The sequence below is a fragment of the Ranitomeya imitator genome, chromosome 4 (assembly GCF_032444005.1).
Source record: "Ranitomeya imitator isolate aRanImi1 chromosome 4, aRanImi1.pri, whole genome shotgun sequence".
Classification (NCBI taxonomy): Eukaryota; Metazoa; Chordata; class Amphibia; order Anura; family Dendrobatidae; genus Ranitomeya; species Ranitomeya imitator.
The window spans coordinates 199,912,588-199,931,144 of NC_091285.1; the positions used below are offsets into that span (position 1 = coordinate 199,912,588).

The 18,557-nt window shown below is 44.5% G+C and overlaps 1 protein-coding gene across 1 annotated transcript in view; it reads left to right on the top strand.

The window, feature by feature from the left end:
- The window catches only part of LOC138674028 (tyrosine 3-monooxygenase-like), a 263,471-nt gene that overhangs the window by 237,940 nt on the left and 6,974 nt on the right, over positions 1-18,557 (top strand). Inside the window, exon 12 of the mRNA XM_069762003.1 lies at positions 216-349. Coding sequence (XP_069618104.1) covers positions 216-349 — 134 coding nt within the window. The remainder of the gene's footprint in view (positions 1-215; positions 350-18,557) is intronic.

Consider the following 18,557-nt stretch of genomic DNA (forward strand, 5'->3'; position numbering starts at 1 on the left):
GTACATTAATGAGAAAACAATTAACTTTTTTGAATTTGCCATATGGTTGAATGAAACAAAGAGTGAAAAATTTAAAGGGGTCTGAATACTTTCCGCACCCTCTGTATTTTAGTTATTTTCTCTCAGCAATAAATTTACTAGCCTGCTAATGTATTTATTATTTTTTAGGATATAATCTGATAATGCAATGGCTGTTTATTGTTATATATTTTCAGTATGCTTTATCCAATAAACCGGAACTTAAACCTTTTGATCCAGAAGTCACCGCAATCCAGTCCTATCAAGACAATTCTTTTCAGCCTGTGTACTTTGTATCAGAGAGCTTTCAAGACTCCAAAGTCAAACTCAGGTAAGGATAAGTCTCCAATTGCGTGAATTTGACTGGTGCTACACGGCAGGGTATGTTGCTTAAATATATAAAGTACCTACCCTCTGGGAGCTTGTGACATTTATGCCATTTGAGTAATTTTGTAATTTTTCATTAATAAAAATATTTTTTATGGAAACCTTTGAGCTGGATACTTCCTCATGATTGAATGGTAAATGTATAGCACAAGTTTAAATCTTCTGTTCATGCAATCTAGGTCTTTTCATAAAATGGAAGCAGTATTTTAACACTTCTGTCTGCACTTTTACAGCATATACATCACTTTATTATCACTGTGTACTTAAAAGAGGCCTTAGACTTGGCTATTCAAAAATGTTAACTTTAATCTTCTTTAAACATTTTTTTGTAGAACGACTTATGTGCTTGGGGCATTGTCTTGCTGCATAACCACATTCTTTTGAGAATCAGCTAATGGACAGGTGTCCTGGCTAGTGTTGAGCATTCCGATACCGCAAGTATCAGGTATCGGCCGATATTTGCGGTATCGGAATTCCGATCCCGAGTTCCGATATTGTTGCGATATCAGGAATCGGGATCGGGATGAATATTTATGTGTAAAATAAAGAATAAAAATAAAAAATATGAATATACTCACCCTCGGACGTGCCCTGGTCGTAAGCGCTGCAACCAGCAGTCTCCGTTCCTAAGAATGAGCGAGTGAAGGACCTGCGATGACGTCGCGGCTTGTGATTGGTCGCGTGAGCGGTCACATGAGCGGTCACGCTACCAATCACAAGCCGCGACGTCATCGAAGGTCCTTCACTCGCTCATTCTTAGGAACGGAGGCTGCCGGTTACACCGCTAAGGTCCAGGGTCCGCCGGAGGGGTGAGTATATCCATATTTTTTATTTTTATTCTTTATTTTTTACATGAATATGGATCCCAGGGCCTGAAGGAGAGTTTCCTCTCCTTCAGACCCTGGGAACCATTCCAGGATACATTCCGATATTTGTGTCCCATTGACTTGTAATGGTATCGGGTATCGGTATCGGCGATATCCGATATTTTTCGTATATCGGCCGATACAATCCAATACCGATACTTTCAAATATCGGAAGGTATCGCTCAACACTAGTCCTGGCATTTCCCATTAGAATCTGCTGATAAAACTCGCAAATTACCTCTTCTGAGAAAAAAAGGACTTAAACTCTATAGCGCCACCTATTGGAAGTAGTGATCCTACAAGTCACAATCAACCCTTTAAATTCAGAATTTATTGTTACATCAATGATGGGAAGCCATTCTGGTCCAGATATAGCAAAACAGGCCCAAACTGTGATACATCACCACTGTGTCTCACAGATAGTATGTGATTTTTTATGCTGTAATGCAGTGTTTTATCTCCAAACATTATGCTTCTTGTTTAAATCAAAAAGCTCTGTTTTAATATCATGCATGTTAGGTGTCGAGTTCCCGCCGCTGCATCTCGAACCATGTCTACTGCTGTCTCCCATTCTCCTCCAGCCGCAGTGGAACCTGCTCAGCAGAGACATAGATCCCAGCGTCTGGCTCAAGCTGATACTGTGCGCTTGGTTACTGCTGCCTTTCCAGGCTCTGCCTTTGTATCCAGCACTGATCAGCAGCGAGCAGGCATTTCTGGGACTAAGTCCATCTTTTCCCATACTGAGCATGCCCATGGGATGACCTCTCATTGGAATTCAGGGGTCACATGCTCAGGTCCTGTTGTGGCTCCTATTGGACCATCTGGAAGGTCCTGGAGCGCTACTTCTATAAAAGGTTTCCATGGCCGTTCGGCCATGCGCTAGTATAAACTTAATAACGTGTGTGTAGATGGATGTATGTCGATGGATGAAAGCTCCTTAATCATTCCCATTCCTTGTGTTGATGACTGCTTGCAAATGGAGGAAGCTACCTAGCGCCCGACAGTGCAACCTGCACCCTTAGCACACATTGCAGCGTCTAATCACAGTGCCCGCTTATACAGCACAATGCGCAATCAGTGCGCTTTCCTGACAGCTGGTCAGTGTAGGGTGGGAACTCCCGCTTGGAGTCAGCATCTGACTCAGGGCGTCCTCATGCGCGGGCTCAAAAGCCACAGAGGGTCAGAGTGAGTACAATCACCAGTTTAGTGGAGGTGATTCATAGGGATCCCACTAGTGTCCTTCAGCTGCACCCTGTGACTGCTAACAGGGCACATCATATTTATGGTGGTTCTGTGAAGCAACAGAGTTCACTTCTATTCACACTGGGTGAGGTCTAACCCACATTTTAGCAAGCGTCCATCCGCCATTACTCAGCAGCAGGTGTCATCTCTGCACGGTGGACCCCGGACTGCGAACGCACCTCATATTCTATAATATTATTATTTGGTGCATTCTGCCAGTCCTAACATTATACTAGCGCCAGGGTCTGGCCAGTAATGGTGGATGAACAGCGACTGCAGCTGTACATCCAGCAGCTGGAGGGCAGGTTGGCAGCTCTTGAGCATACAACCTCAGCTGTGGATGTTACCACAGTAGCTGTTCAGGCTGATAGCGTGTCTGCAGCCAGCTTGTCCACTGCCACCCCTGCTCTGACATTTTCCCGTTTCCTGTTGTCGGATAAGTTTGCTGGCGACAGTAAGCTGTGTGGGGGATTTGTGAGCCAGTGTGCCATACACCTTGAGCTCCTGGCTGCACGTTTTCCGATGGAACAGGCTAGATTGGGATTTATTATATCTGTCGGGCAGGGCATTGGAGTGGGCGATGCCGCTGTGGGAGCGTGACGATCATGTGGTGCAGAGTGCTCCAAGGTTCCTGGACACTCTGAAACAGGTCTTTATGGGATCTCATTTCACCCATGATTCGGCTCTCCAACTGCTGGCATTGATACAGTGTTCGTCCATAGTCAGCTATTTTGCTATCCACTTCCGGACATTGGCATCTGAGCAGGACTGGTCAGATAAAGTCCTTATCCCAGTGTTCTGGAGGGGGCTGGCTGACCATGTGAAGGACGCCTTGGCCACTAGGGAGATTCCCGCCACACTTGAAGAGCTAATAGCTATATCTACCCACATCAACCTTCGTTTTAATGAGCAAAGATTGGAGCGAGCCCAGGGTAGGCAGAGGTTTCGCCTGGCTCCCACCTTCACCAAACCTCTGGAATCTCTGGTCCTGGCATCCGAGCCACCTGAGGCAATGGAGATGTCACGGGTGGGGCCTAAGTCCTGGACCGCTCGTGCACCCAAGGTTTGTCCTGTATGCCATCAGTCTGGACATTATGCTAGGAAATGTCCCCAGCGGTCGGGAAAATGTCAGCATCTAGTTGTAGGAGGAGGTACACTAGACACGGTGACATTTTTCTCCAAATTGTACTTCAAGGGGACAATTATTATAGGCCCATCCACTCATACGGTAGAGCTTTGCATGGATTCTGGGGCAGAGGGCAACTTCATGTCTTCTGCCTTCGCCCAACGACACTTATTACCCTTGGTGATGTTTGCCAAACCAGTGACCGTAATAGTGGTGAATGGGTTGACACTGCCCTCACAGATAACACACCAGACCATCCCATTTACTCTTTGTTGCCATACCATCAGGAGATTATTTCTTTACTGGTCATACCCGAGGGGATAGATGAGATCCTGCTTGGGATACCCTGGTTACGTTACCACTCCCCACACATAGAGTGGTCCACAGTGAGAATTTTGGGATGGAGTGAATCTTGTGAGGGTAGATGTCTGAGGGAGTGCGTTCAGGTTGCTACAACTGAAGTACCCGAAGATCTTTCCTCTCTCTCCAAGCACTATTGGCCCTATGCGGATGTATTCTCCAAGAGGGCTGTGGAGACCCTTCCGCCCAACCTCCCCTATGACTGTCCTATTGACCTCTTGCCTGGTGCAAAGCTTCCCCGGGGTCGAGTCTATCCCCTGTCTCTCCCGCAAACGGAGGCGATGTCCCAGTACATCCAGGAGAATCTGGCAAGAGGATTTATTAGGAAGTTAGTGTCACCTGCAGGGGCTGGTTTCTTCTTCGTGCAGAAGAAGAATGGAGAACTATGTCCGTGCATTGATTACAGGGGTCCTAACGCCATCACCGTTAAGAACAAATACTTTCTGCCTCTGATATCACAGCTATTTGATAATTTGCGGGGAGCCAGGATATTTACTAAACTTGATCTGTGGGGTGCTTACAACCTGATTCGCATCCGTGAGGGGGACGAATGGAAGACGGCATTTAACACCAGGGATGGGCACTATGAATACCTGGTGACGCCCTTCGGGCTCTGTAATGCCCCTACCATTTTCCAAGACTTTGCGAATGATATCTTCCGGGATATGCTCTCCACCTCGGTCATAGTCTATCTGGATGATATTCTCATCGACTCTCCAGATAAAGACTCCCACCGGAGAGATGTATGCAAAGTCTTCGACTTCGACTTCCTACGGGCAAACTCCCTTTATGCCATGTTGGAGAAGTGTGTGTTTGAGCAGGAATCCTTGCCTTTCCTGGGCTATATCATCTCTTCGCGGGGATTGACCATGGATCCTGCCAAGCTACAGGCTGTGATGCACTGGCAGGAACCCCATTCACTTAAAGCAATGCAGCGCTTTATGGGGTTCATTAATTATTATCACCAGTTCATTCCCCACTTCTCAACTTTGGTAGCTCCATTGGTTGCCCTCACCAAGAAGGGAGCAAATCCCAAATTGTGGTCGGAGGAGGTTTCCAAGGCCTTTCTCTCTATTAAGTCACACTTTGCTAGCGCTCCCATTTTACATCGCCCCGATGTGGATAAACCATTTATCATGGAGGTGGATGACTCTTCCGTCGGTGCTGGAGCAGTCCTCTTCCAGAAGGATGCTCAAGGTCGGAAGCATCCTTGCTTTTTCTTCTCCAAGACCTTCACACCAGTGGAGAGGAATTATTCCATCGGGGACAGGGAGTTGCTAGCCATGAAGTTGGCTTTCTCGGAGTGGAGACACCTCCTGGAGGGGGCTCGCTTTTCCTTCCAAGTTTACACCGACCATAAAAATTTGGTGTATATACAGACTGCCCAGCGGCTAAATTCTCGCCAGGCTAGATGATCCCTGTTTTTCTCCTGGTTCCATTTCACCCTCCATATTCCCTCCGGGGAGAAGAACATTCGTGTCGACACTCTCTCCCGCTCCATAGAGTCATCAGCGGAGGAGGAGGAACCTTGGCTTATTGTCCCTTCTGAGAGCCTGAGGACCGGGGCCCCGGTTTCACTAGAGTCTGTGCCTCTGGGCAAGACTATTGTACCTATTAATTTGCAACTGGAGGTTCTCTCTTGGGCTCACTCGCCCAGGGTGGGTGGACACTTTGGGACCAAAAGGACACCTGAGCTTCTGGCGAGGATGTACTGGTGGCCGCATATGGCCTGGGACATCGGAGACTATATTGCGGCGTGTGTCTCCTGCGCCAAGAATAAGTCTCCTTGACAATGGCCTGCTGGGCTACTTTATACCCTGCCAGTGGCGGAGAGACCCTGGAAAATTGGTCGGGATTGACTTTGTGGTGGGCTTACCCAAGTCTCCTAGCTGCACCATTATTTGGGTAGTTTGTTGCACAAGAAAAAAGGAAAGGAAGGCACTCACCGAACTGGAACTTGACTTGTCTTTATTAAATATCCATTAAAACATCATGGCCCGGAGAATGAACAAGAAGCTCTTGTGAGCAGTGTACGGACGACGGCCGTTTTGCGCTCTCTCTGCGCTTCCACGGGTCTGTACGGAAACTGCTTTGCTTGGATCCAGGGGACAACGGAGGGTGAGTATATAACTATTTTTTATTTTAATTCTTTTTTTTTAACAGGGATATGATGCCTACATTGCTATATACTACGTGGACTGTGCAATATATTACATGGGCTGTGCAATATACTACATGCGTTGGGCAATATACTACGTAGGCTGGGCAATATACTACGTGGGCTGTGCAATGTACTACGCGGCTGTGCAATGTACTACGCGGGCTGTGCAATGTACTACGCGGGCTGTGCAATGTACTGCACGAGCTGAGCAATATACTACGCGGGCTGGGCAATATACTACGCGGGCTGGGCAACATACTACGCGGGTTGTGCAATATACTACGCGGGCTGTGCAATATACTACACGAGCCGTGCAATATACTACGCGGGCTGGGCAATATACTACGCGGGCTATGCAAGGTCCTACGCGGGCTGTGCAATATACTGCATGGGCTGTGCAATATACTGCGCGGGCTGTGCAATGTACTACGTGGACTGCAATGTACTACGTGGGCTGTGCAATGTACTACATGGGCTGTGCAATGTCCTACGCGGGCTGTGCAATGTCCTACGCGGGCTGTGCAATGTCCTACGCGGGCTGTGCAATATACTGCGTGGGCTGTGCAATATACTGCGTGGGCTGGGCTATGTACTATGTGGGCTGTGCAATATACTGCGCCAGCTGTGCAATGTACTATGTGGACTGTGCAATGTACTACGTGGGCTGTGCAATGTACTACATGGGCTGTGCAATGTACTACGCGGGCTGTGCAATGTACTACGCGGGCTGTGCAATGTACTACGCGGGCTGTGCAATGTCCTACGCGGGCTGTGCAATATACTGCGTGGGCTGTGCTATGTACTATGTGGGCTGTGCAATATACTACGTGGCTGTGCAATATACTACGTGGGCTGTGCTATATACTACGTGGCCTGTGCTATACACTACGTGGCCTGTGTTATACACTACGAGGCCTGTGTTATACACTACGTGGCCTGTGTTATACACTACGTGGCCTGTGTCATACACTACGTGGCCTGTGTTATACACTACATCACCTGTGTTATATACTGTGTGCGTGGTACTGCGCGGGCTGTGCAATATAATATGCGGGCTGTGCAATATACTATGTGGCCTGTGCAATATACTACGTGATCTGTGCAATATACTCCATGGGCTGTGCTATATTCTCCGTGGGCTGAGCTATATTCTCCATGGGCTGTGCTATATACTCCGTGGGATGTGCTATATACTACGTGGATGTGCTATATACTACGTGGCTGTGCAATATACTACGTGGCTGTGCTATTTACTACATGGGCTGTTATATACTACGTGGCTGTGCTATATACTATGTGGCTTCGCCGCGAACAATCAGCGACAGGCGCAGTCGTGGGATTTGAACCATGCTTCGCTAATTGTTCGCGGCCGGCCGAATCCTGCGGATTGAATGTATTATTCTAAAATCTTCATAAATAAACTACATACATATACTAGAATACCCGATGCGTTAGAATCGGGCTACCATCTAGTATATATATATCTATATAAATCTATATCTATATCGAGGGCCATATAAGATTATGAACTTGGGTTTCAAGAAGGAAAAAAGCGCAATAGGGTCTTATGCCACAGATTTAGGGTAATATATTTAGAAAAACTTCTCACCTGCTGATGAGAAACATACGCTCAAATTGTCGGCTGCTGCAGATCCATGGAACGCTAAGCGGCCATATAATGGAATGTTTAAGAGGTGTGTGGATATTTTCTAGCGAAGGACGACATTTGCGTGACATTTTCTGAAGGAGTCACTGAGACCCTGAAACGCGTTGAATAGACCACCATTACTACCTCATCAAGTCTTAAAATTATACTGTTGTGGCAGCGCAGAAAATATCCACACACCTCTTACACATTTCAAGATTATGAACTTGAAATTTGTACTGCTATGTTTGGTCAAGCATTTTATTAATTCACCCCTAATGTGATGGCTGGAGCTGCTTCTCTTTGGTGCGACTATGTTGAGTTGTAATGATGACGTTGCTACTTGCAGCACAGTTAACGCTTCATGTTTAATTTTGAAAAGAACTCACAGCAGTAAATTCTGAACACATATGCATGTTACACTGCAGGTCTCCTCACAGGATGAATCAATCACTGCTCACGTTACATTTATAGAACTCAAGCAGTGGAAGGGCTGCAGTATAAATTACATAGGAGGCACCGAGACTGTTCTATACACATCACATAGGAGACACTGGAGCTGCAGCATATACAACACATAGGAAATATGGGGGCATATACATAACAGGAGACGCTGTGGCATTTATATCACTGGAGACACTGGGGCTAGGGTAAATACATTATTGGAGATGCTGGGGTGTATACAACACAGGAGCTGCTATCATAAAGGCATATATATCACAGGAGACACCAGGTTATATACATCACAAGAGATGCTTGGTCATATAAATCACAAAAGAGACTGGGGCATATGCATCATAGTAGATTCTATGGATGGGGCTGGGGAACACGTACATCATAGGAAGCACTAGGGACACATACACCAGAGATTAGGCTGGGGCACATACATCACATGAGACTCTGGGAAGATACATCACATGAGACACTGGGGCAAAAAAGCAGAGGAAGGGCTGGGGTAATGTACATCACAAAAAACACCGCAGAACATACATTACGGGAGATGCTGGGGGTACATACAGTGAAGAGGAAAAGGGTAGCAATGTTTTGAACCTTTGACTTTCAGGCTCAATATCTCACCATCCACTACTGTTTGGATCATGAGACTACCATCATTTTATAGACAATCATCTTGGCTATCTCATACATAAATGTGACTTGCAACTATTTAGCATGCGATTAGTTATGCAGATGCTTGTCATTTCACTGCATTGTTACTGTTTTGATCCTGGTGGTGGAAAAATATTTTTCCTCCTGACCACTACTAAATACAACCTGTTCTCACATTCCCCAAGACCTCAGTGTATTAGGTTGATTCCCAAGTGAAAGGTCATTGGTTCGAATTGAGGAGCAGCCATGAAGACGATTCCCAAGAACAGAGAAACAGCATCATCCAGCTCATCGATAGCGGCCTCTTCGCCAAGAAATTGCCAAACTGCATCATACGAGTTCCATGGCAGTTGAAGGAATACAAAATGAAGTCCGTCCATCCATTCAGATGCCAAAAGGTGGACATCTAGGCAAAATATCAGAGTCAACAAGTCGGCTGATCCCAAAGTCTATCAGTTCTGGCACGACAAAGACGGCAGTGGAGGTGACTCGTATGCTTCATAATATTGAGATCATAGACAGTGATGCAAGCACCATGAGACGCACATTACACACATCTAGAATGGTGGCCTGAAAAAAGGTGAAGAAGCCTCAACTTCAATATTGCCATAATAAGTGTCAGTTCGAGTTTGCAAATAAGAATAAAAAGTGTACATTTAAAGATTTGAAACGGGTATTTTGATGTGATGACATGAAAATCAATAGGCTAGGCTCTGAAAGGTAGACATGGGTGTGAAAAAAACAAGGGAAAAAGGGGATAATGGATTGAGAAATTTAAGGAAATGTCAAGTTCGGTGGAGGAAGCCTGATGAAATGGGGTTGTTTCACAGCCAAAGGCATTAGATACCTGACCAGGATCGATGGTGGTCTCAATGCTGAACTATATGTGAATATCCTACAAGATGAGTCACTTAGTACACTCAAGAACTATGGGTATGAAAAGGACAACATAGTGTTCCAACAGGACAACAACAGGAAGCATACGTCAAGATTGGCAAAGAAATGGTTCAATGACAATTAAATAGAGGTGCTGCAATGGTCCCCACAGTCCCTAGACATTAAGCCAATCAAACACTTGTGGGTAGAATTTAAGAAAAAACTGTGTACATACCCAAGTGAGTTGACCAGTATGCACCAACTTTGGGAATGTGAACAAGGGACCTGAGTTCAAATTTCAACCCAAACATGTTAGAATCTGACCGAGAGCATGTCTAGAAGGATTCAGGCAGTAATGAAAGCCAGACGTGGATTTTCAAAATACTATCAAAATAATAAAAATTTAAATTTAGATCTTTAGCAGCAAAGCAGTAACATTGCAGTGACATGACAAGAATCTGCATAACTAATCGTATGCTAAATAGTTGCAAGTCAAATTTAAGTATGAGATATCCAAGATGATTATCTGTAAAATGATGGTAGACTCAAGTTCAGAGCCTGAAAGTCAAAAGTTAAAAACATTTTTACCCCTTTGCTCTTCATTGCACATCACTAGAGACATTGGGGCATATACATCACAGGATATGCTGGGGCACATAGAGTGGCATGTAAAAATTTGGACACCACTAGTCAAAATTACTTTTATTGTGAACAGTTAAGCAAGTTGAAGATATAATGATTGGTAAAAGGGCAAAAATTTAAAGATGACACATTTCAGTTATATTTTATGCAAAACAAAATATATATTGTCATTTTTTACATTTTAACATTTTTGGGACCCTAGGAGATTTGTGTGCTCAGATAAGTTTGACCAAGATTTCAGAACTTAACCCCTTCACCCCTAAGTCTGTTTTTACCTTCCTGACAAGGCTAATTTTTATAATTCTGAACAGTGTCAAGTTATGAGGTAATAACTTTGAAATGCTTCAATGAATACCAGCGATTCTGAGATAGTTTTCTCATGACCTACTGTACTTCATGATAGTGGTAAAATTTGCTCGATATGACTTGCGATTATTTGTGAAAATATTGTAAATTTGGCAAAAATTTTGAAAATGTTGCAATTTTCAAACTTTTCATTTTTTTGCTCTTAAACTGGAGAGTTGTGTAAAAAAATTGTTTATTAATAACATTTCCCACACGTCCACAGAAATTTATAGTGTTAAACAGTGAAAATAAAAAAGCACATTATTTGTACAAAAATATTTTTGTAGCGGAAAACTACTTTTTGGGCTCATGGTTATGCTCGGAAAGGAAGTAGTGATGATTTGGAGCTCTAATTTTGATGGAATGATCTGTTTGTGCCCTGTTGTGTTTCGTGAGCCCCTGATATGCCTAAACAGTGGAAATTCACCACAAGTGACACAAATTTGGGAAACTATACCACTCAAGGAATTATCTAGAGGCATAGTTATATTGATGATTAGTGATGGGCTTACCCGTGGATGATTGGGTGTGGTGGGTTCGGCCGAATATTTTAAAAAAGTTCAGTTTGGGTACCAAAACATTACCAGAACTTGTACCGGGACCCAATTCAAATAAATGGGAGCCCAAACATACGGTGTTTCGTATGTTGTCATTTATGTGACAGCCCGAGAAACACCTGATCTGATTTTAAGCAAATTAGAGCACTACTCTCATCAGCGTATGCCTGGTCTCACTGATAAATAATTTAAAAAATGGTGTAGGGTCCCCCCATTTTTGACAACCAGCCAAGCTAAAATAGACAGCTTGAGGCTGGTATTCTCAGACTAGGAAGGAGCCATGGATATTGACCCTCTCCAACAAAAAAAAATTGCAGCCCACAGCCGCCCAGAAAAGACGCATCTACTAGTGAGGCCACTGGAGTTTCAATTTGGCTTTAAAAAGCATCTGCATGCTGTTATAGTTGCAAAAGTGAGGGCTACGACGTACTAATCATGCAGGGTGCTCAAATTTTTGCATTGTCCCATTTTCCTTTTTGTAATTTTTAAGATGTAAAAAATTACCATTTTTTTGCCTAAAATACAAAGGAAATGTGTCATCTTTAACTTCAGCCCTTTTACAGATCATTTCATCTTCAACTTGCTTAACTTTTCACAATAACAGTAATTTTGACCAGGGGTGCCCAAACATTTACTGCTGTCCCTTGGAATCTGTCTGAAGGCCATAAAAAACAATGTCATGGGCCGAAGGTTCCCCTCCCCAGGCTTAGAAGATGCTCTGTGTTCATTTGTGCCCTTGCTGACTGGTGTTCGCCTTGTTATAAGAGAAAAATTTGTTGGTTGACCACTCCTTGGGTCTCAAATTCACCCAATTTGTATACAGTCTATCTGTGATTGGTCATGTAGAAATTCTTTTAAGATAGTTTTGTAACATTTTCACACCGGAGGAGCACAAACAGCTCTTTTTCTGAGGTCCTCAGAAATCTCCTTTGTTCATGCCCTGATACTCCTTCACAAACATTTATTCATGTTGTTTAAATAAAAGAGGTCACCCACTCACACCTCATCCAACTGATTGAGAACACCAGACTCTAATTTCACCTGCAAATGATCTGCTAATCCTAAAGGTTTGCCTGCTTTTGCCTCTTACATACATGTGATATTAGATCATTTAACTCAATGAAAAATTGCAAAGTTTAATATTTTTCACTCATTTGTTTGATTTGCTTCTCTTTTTCTACTTTTAGGCCTTGTGTGAAAATCTGATGTAGTTTTAGGTCAAATTTATGTAGAAATATGGAAATTCTGAAGGGTTTACAAACTTTCAACCACCACATACTATATGGATAAAAGTATTTCTGCACCTAATCATAACAATCACTGGACTATTTTTAAAATTTCATTCAAAATCCTTGGTATTATTTTATGGGCTCACCTGGTGAGGTGGATGTTCTAAACCATAGTACAGGTTGAGCTACACAGACTGAAAGAGATGGCACTGCAGTCACAGACATGCACAGTAGTTCAGTGAGGACCAAGACAGCAGGATATGCAGTGTTACAGGCAGACAAGCGTAAAAGGAAATACCAATAGACGCAGAGTCAGGAGTGTGGTTATGCAAACTAGATGTATAGTCAGTAGTGTTGAGCGATACCTTCCGATATCCATAAGTATCGGTATAGGATTGTATTGTCCGATATTCGAAAAATATCGGATATCGCCGATACCGATACCCGATACCAATGCAAGTCAATGGGACCAAAATATCGGAATTAAAATAAACCCTTTCTTTCCTTGTAGGTTAATTCTACATGAAGGACAACAACTAAGAATAATGTAGGATGTAGTGGTGGAGGTGGAGGAGACATTAAAGGCATAGAAGTTTAGCCCAAGCTCCTCTATGCAATCCTATAGTGTTTTCCCACAATCTGGCTGTATACGGATGGGAAGCCACTAATAGGATAAATTTGAACAAATGTGCAGCTGGCTGCACTAATTGAAAAATGGATAATGGAACGGTATGAGGCAGTGATGCACCCTAAGCTGACTACAACCAGCGGTGGCTGCAGACCAGACTACAGAGTGAGCTGCACTCACACAGAGACCTTTCAGACACTTGTGAACAGCGCTGCAAGGCAAAAACAAGGTTCTCACACAGCGGTTGCTAAATTAGCCTGGGTAAAGCACAATGAAGCAAATCGCTATCTCTAAACTGGCCCTCAGTCAGAACACAGTGTCCTGTCCCTAACTGAATTCACAGCAGAGTGAACCCAAAATGGCGGCAGCGACTTTTATAGTGCATCATGACATCATTTCAGCAGCCAATCACAGTAGTTACATGGCCACCATGCAGAACAGGATGTGCCCACACTTCTAATCATTCCTCATTGGCTGAATTCTGGCTGTTTGAATTATAGGAACTTCCGATTCCAGTATCCGATATACTGAAAGTATCGGAACGCGGTATCGGAATTCCAATACCGCAAATATCGGCCGATACCCGATACTTGTGGTATCGGAATGCTCAACACTAATAGTCAGTCTAGGATTTGCAGCAAGCAAATGGTTAATAACAGAGTTTTATTCTATCAGAAGATAGATGGTCAATGGCAGAGACACAGTGAAACGGCAAACAAATGGTTAACCACTTTTGCAGCAGTTTGTAGTATGAGCACCTGTATTAGCAGGGAAGAGTGTTTGCAGAAGACAAATGGTTAACTGCAAGTTTGACCCAGGAAGTAAATGCATATAAAGTTTTGGGGTCTGTACTGTACACCTGATGTATAGAAAAATATGTCATCACATGTGAAATGCATTAATAAAACAAAAAATAAAGAACTGAAAATATGGTTCTACATCACACAAATGAAAATCATATAGAACAAGGTGTGAATTACCAAAATTACAAGTAATTAGATAATAAAAAGTAATCTTTTATTGGTAACTAGATGGCAGCCCGATTCTAAAGAATCGGGAGTCTAGAATCCATATATACTTTATTTATTCAAATGTAAGAATAATACAATTAATAAATAATAGTAAGAAAGAACAAAAATAATAGGCAGTATATGGAGAAAACACCAAACAAAAGTTCAAAATTGGTGTGAAAATGTCACTGAACCACTTCACAACTAAATATATAAAGTTTTGGTAAATGGTATTATCATTTTTTTGACGACATTCGGCAGGAGCTTGAAGAGCAACGTCACTGGGCCCGCCTCCACGCAGTAGAAACTTGCTGTGAGGTAAAAATTCAAAAATCACACCAAAATGGCGGGCGGAGTGTGTCACAGTACGGCACGTTTCTGATTGGTCGCTCGCAGCAGGCGGCAACCAATCAGACACTGGACACTGTTGACGTCACTTATCTCCGGACATTAGCTCCGGACATTAGCTCCGGACATTAGCTCCGGACATTAGCTCCGGACATTATCTCCGCACATTAGCTCCGGACATTAGCTCCGGACATTAGCTCCGGACAGGAAGTTGGCACAAATTGCAGGAAGTAGTATTCTAGGCAATTATATATTAGATGATTAAAAACAGTAGAACTACCAGTTAGCCTTAAGATGGCGCCACGCGGTAATTGACAAATGAATACAAGTGTAAACAGGGTTAAAACAAAAGGTCAAAGGAAGTAAATCTGTAACTAATGACTACAGGTAAAATTTGACAAAGGGATGGCAAGTGATTTAAACAATAGTATAAAGTATAAATAGGGTATGGTATAAGCCATACATAATGTCACAAATTAGAAGTAGACATAGGAGAACAAGTATATCAAGTATTTATGAGGAGTGCAGTGTGGCGTCAGAAGTCCCTACATATATTTCGGTGTACAAGCCTTCTTCCAAGGGTTCCGAGCCTTCTTCCGTGTGGTGCCATCTTATGGCTAACTTTGGTATTTCTACTCTTTTTAATCATTACCAATAAAAGATTATTTTTTGTTATCTAATTACTTGTAATTTTGGTCATTCACACCTTTTTCTACATGATTTTCAAACACCAAGTGTTCAGGCGTGGACTCCAAACACGGACTTCTGCAGGTAGTCCGTGTTACTGTTTTTTCTGCTTTTCACACGTGACAAGGGCTTCAATGGATTAGGTGTAAGGTGATTATAACTGCTTTTTTTTTTTTTTATTTGAAATAAAGGAGTCTGTGTCTTTCTTTCAAATAAAGGATTGTATTCTGGCTGTGTCTTTTTTGCAACCTAACTATGGGGTTAGTAATGGGGTGTCTAATAGAAGCTTCTCCATTACCAACCTGTGGGCTTGATGACAGTGGCCATAAAACAGCTGATGTCAACTCCAACACCATTGGCCCACTTGCAACTGCATCAGGGCAAATTGAAAGAGCCTGGCAAACCACTAGAATTGGTGCATTTAATATATGCACCTTTTCTGAGGTGACTTTGGGCTGCCTCAGTTTAAGACCTTTTTTCCTTTCTGGTCATCGGGGGTTAATGCAGTTTTTTCCCCCGGTGGCCGCTGATGTTGTTGCATTGCTGCTGGGTCGTCTGATGTTTGTGGTGACAACTCCCTCCATCCTTTAAGAGGTCACCTGGTTCATCAGCTGACTGTCGGTGTTAGTTCATTCTTCAGCGACCAAGCTGGGAATAGGAGCTAGCTGGGAATTGTTGTTCTACAGCTGTGTCCGTTGTATCTGGTGCTTCTTCCTGCTGTGCTGTGCCATGCAGCATTAAGCTAAGTGTGGTTTTCCTTTACCTTGTCTGTATACCCTGTTTATTGTGATATTTATTTACTGGTGCAGCAGCTGCAGCAGTTGGTGGGGTTTTGGGCTTCGGCCCAGGTACATGCTCAACCAGAGCCCAAGATATCTCTTCCTGACAGGCTCTCTGGTGGGAGAGATACATTTTTGTTTTTTAAGGAGGCCTGTAAGTTATACTTTAGGCTCCGCCCTCGTTCATCAGGGAGTGGGGAACAACGGGTGGGAATCATCATTTCCTTTCTTAAAGGTGATCCCCAAACCTGGGCCTTCTCCCTGCCGACCGGTTCTCCAACTCTACTGTCAGTGGATGAGTTTTTTGCAGCTCTGGCGCTGGTGTATGGTGACCCAGACGGCGTCTCCTTGGCGGAATCCCGACTCCGTAAGATCAAGCAAGGGGGCCGGCCGGCGGAGGACTACTGTTCAGAGTTCAGGAGGTGGGCCACTGACACACAGTGGAATGACCCGGCCCTTAGGAGCCATTTTGTGCAGGGTCTGTCCCCTAGATTACAAGATACTCTGGTGCAGTACGCCGCTCCCAAGTCGTTGGAGGCCGCCATGTCCCTTGCCATCTGGGTGGATAGACGCTTGAGGTAGAGGCACACACCAAATGTGCCCCCTATAATCCTTGCTAGGGAGGAGGACACACCTAGGCAGGCAGACGAACCCATGCAGCTGGGAGGAGTTGGTTCCCAAACGGGGTTGTCAGGGGTTCGCCGTGGTGTGGGGGCATGTTTCTACTGTGGGCAGACTGGTCATTTTATCAATGTCTGCCCAGCTCGCACCAAAATACCTGTTCCATCTAAAAAGCCGCGTCCCCCTGGTTGTGTGGAAGGAAGCGACCAGGGAGTGTATATTTCCTCCGTTTTCTCGTCTCAGTGTACTTTACCTGCTGAGGTGGTTGTTGGTGGTGTAACTGAGAATATTCCGGTGCTGGTGGACAGTGGAGCAGGAGTCAATTTGATGAATGCTCATTTTGTCCAGACCCAAGGCCTGATGAGTAGGTCGCTAGCTAGACCCCTAAGCGTCGAGGCCATTGACTCTGTACCGCTCAGCCAGGGGACCATTACCCAAGTCGTTGACAATATACTTCTGCGTATAGGGGTTTGTCGTGAAGAGTACCTGTCATGTTATGTCTTGGAGGGCATACCAACTCCCATTGTCTTAGGTTTCCCATGGTTGAAAAGACACAACCCTGTCATAGACTGGCGGTCCAGAGAAGTAGTCTGCTGGGGTCAGTCGTGTGAGGACTGCTGCCCTGGAGCTACGATAACTGCTGTCCTTCTCTACAACCTACCGCTTCTTCTCCAGTGGGGGCAGTAGAGGTGCTTAAATGAAGTAGGGGCAAGACTCTTCCCTCTCTACATTCTAACCCGGTATGTCAGAGACCTCTAAGGAGGAGGGGTCAGAGGAGGGTGGTGGTTCCCTCGGTGCATAGTGGGGGTGTGAGTTTGGTGACACAGGGGGACGCCTCTGTTGTTGGTTCTGTAAAGAGTTCACCATCTTGTGGCAGATGCATGCGTGAAAATAAACATTCAGGTCCAGACCTGTGTGTGAATGACTACGTATGGGTGTCCACCAAAAATATCAGGTGGAAGGGTGGAACTGGAATCTGGAGTTCGAGGGTAATCGGGCCATATCGGGTGTCAGCCATTGTCAGTCCGAAGACTTACCAGTTGGTGTTACCCTCAGTAATGCCCATACACAACTCATTCCACAGGTCGGCGCTCTGGAGATTTGTGCCGCCTATGTTGTCTTCTCCACCGTACTGTGTCCACCGTAAACCTGAGGGTCAGGTGTCTGGGGAGGTGAACTCTGGTGAATCGAGTCGTTCTCACTGTAGGTTGTTTACTGGTGAGGTCCAGTGTTGAGGGTCCAGAGACCCCTCATTGAAAGGGGGGTACTGTCACGATCCAATTTTGGATTCCTTTCTGGTCATCGGGGGGTTAATGCAGTTTTTTCCCCTGGTGGCCGCTGATGTTATTGCATTGCTGCTGGGTCGGCTGATGTTTGTTGTGACCACTCCCTCCATCCTTTAAGAAGTCACCTAGTTCATCAGCTGACTGTCGGTGTTAGTTCATTCTTCAGCGACCAAGCCGGGAGTAGGAGCTAGCTGGGAACTGTTGTTCTACAGCTGTGTCCGTTGTATTTGGTGTTTCTTCCTGCTGTGCTGTGCCTTGCAGAATTAAGCTAAGTGTGGTTTTCCTTTACCTTGCCTGTATACCCTGTTTATTGTGATATTTATTTACTGGTGCAGTCCACCTCCCTTGGGGGGAGAGGGGGTCACTGATAGGGCCTGCACAGGAGACAGGGATACGCTGGTGGCTCAGGCCTCCTAACCTTCATAGGTACCCCTGAGATAAGGGAAAGCCAGGGCCCCTTATAGTGGCAGAGACAGATGCGGGTCCCAGTATGCCGTCCTGCCCCTTTATCACCTTAAAACGGCGTGACACCAGCCATGGTAAAGTTGACAGCTGATGGTTGCAGCCCACATCTATCAGTTTTGCATGGCTGATCATGTAAAATAGAAGAGACACCACTTCATTTTTTTTTATTTAT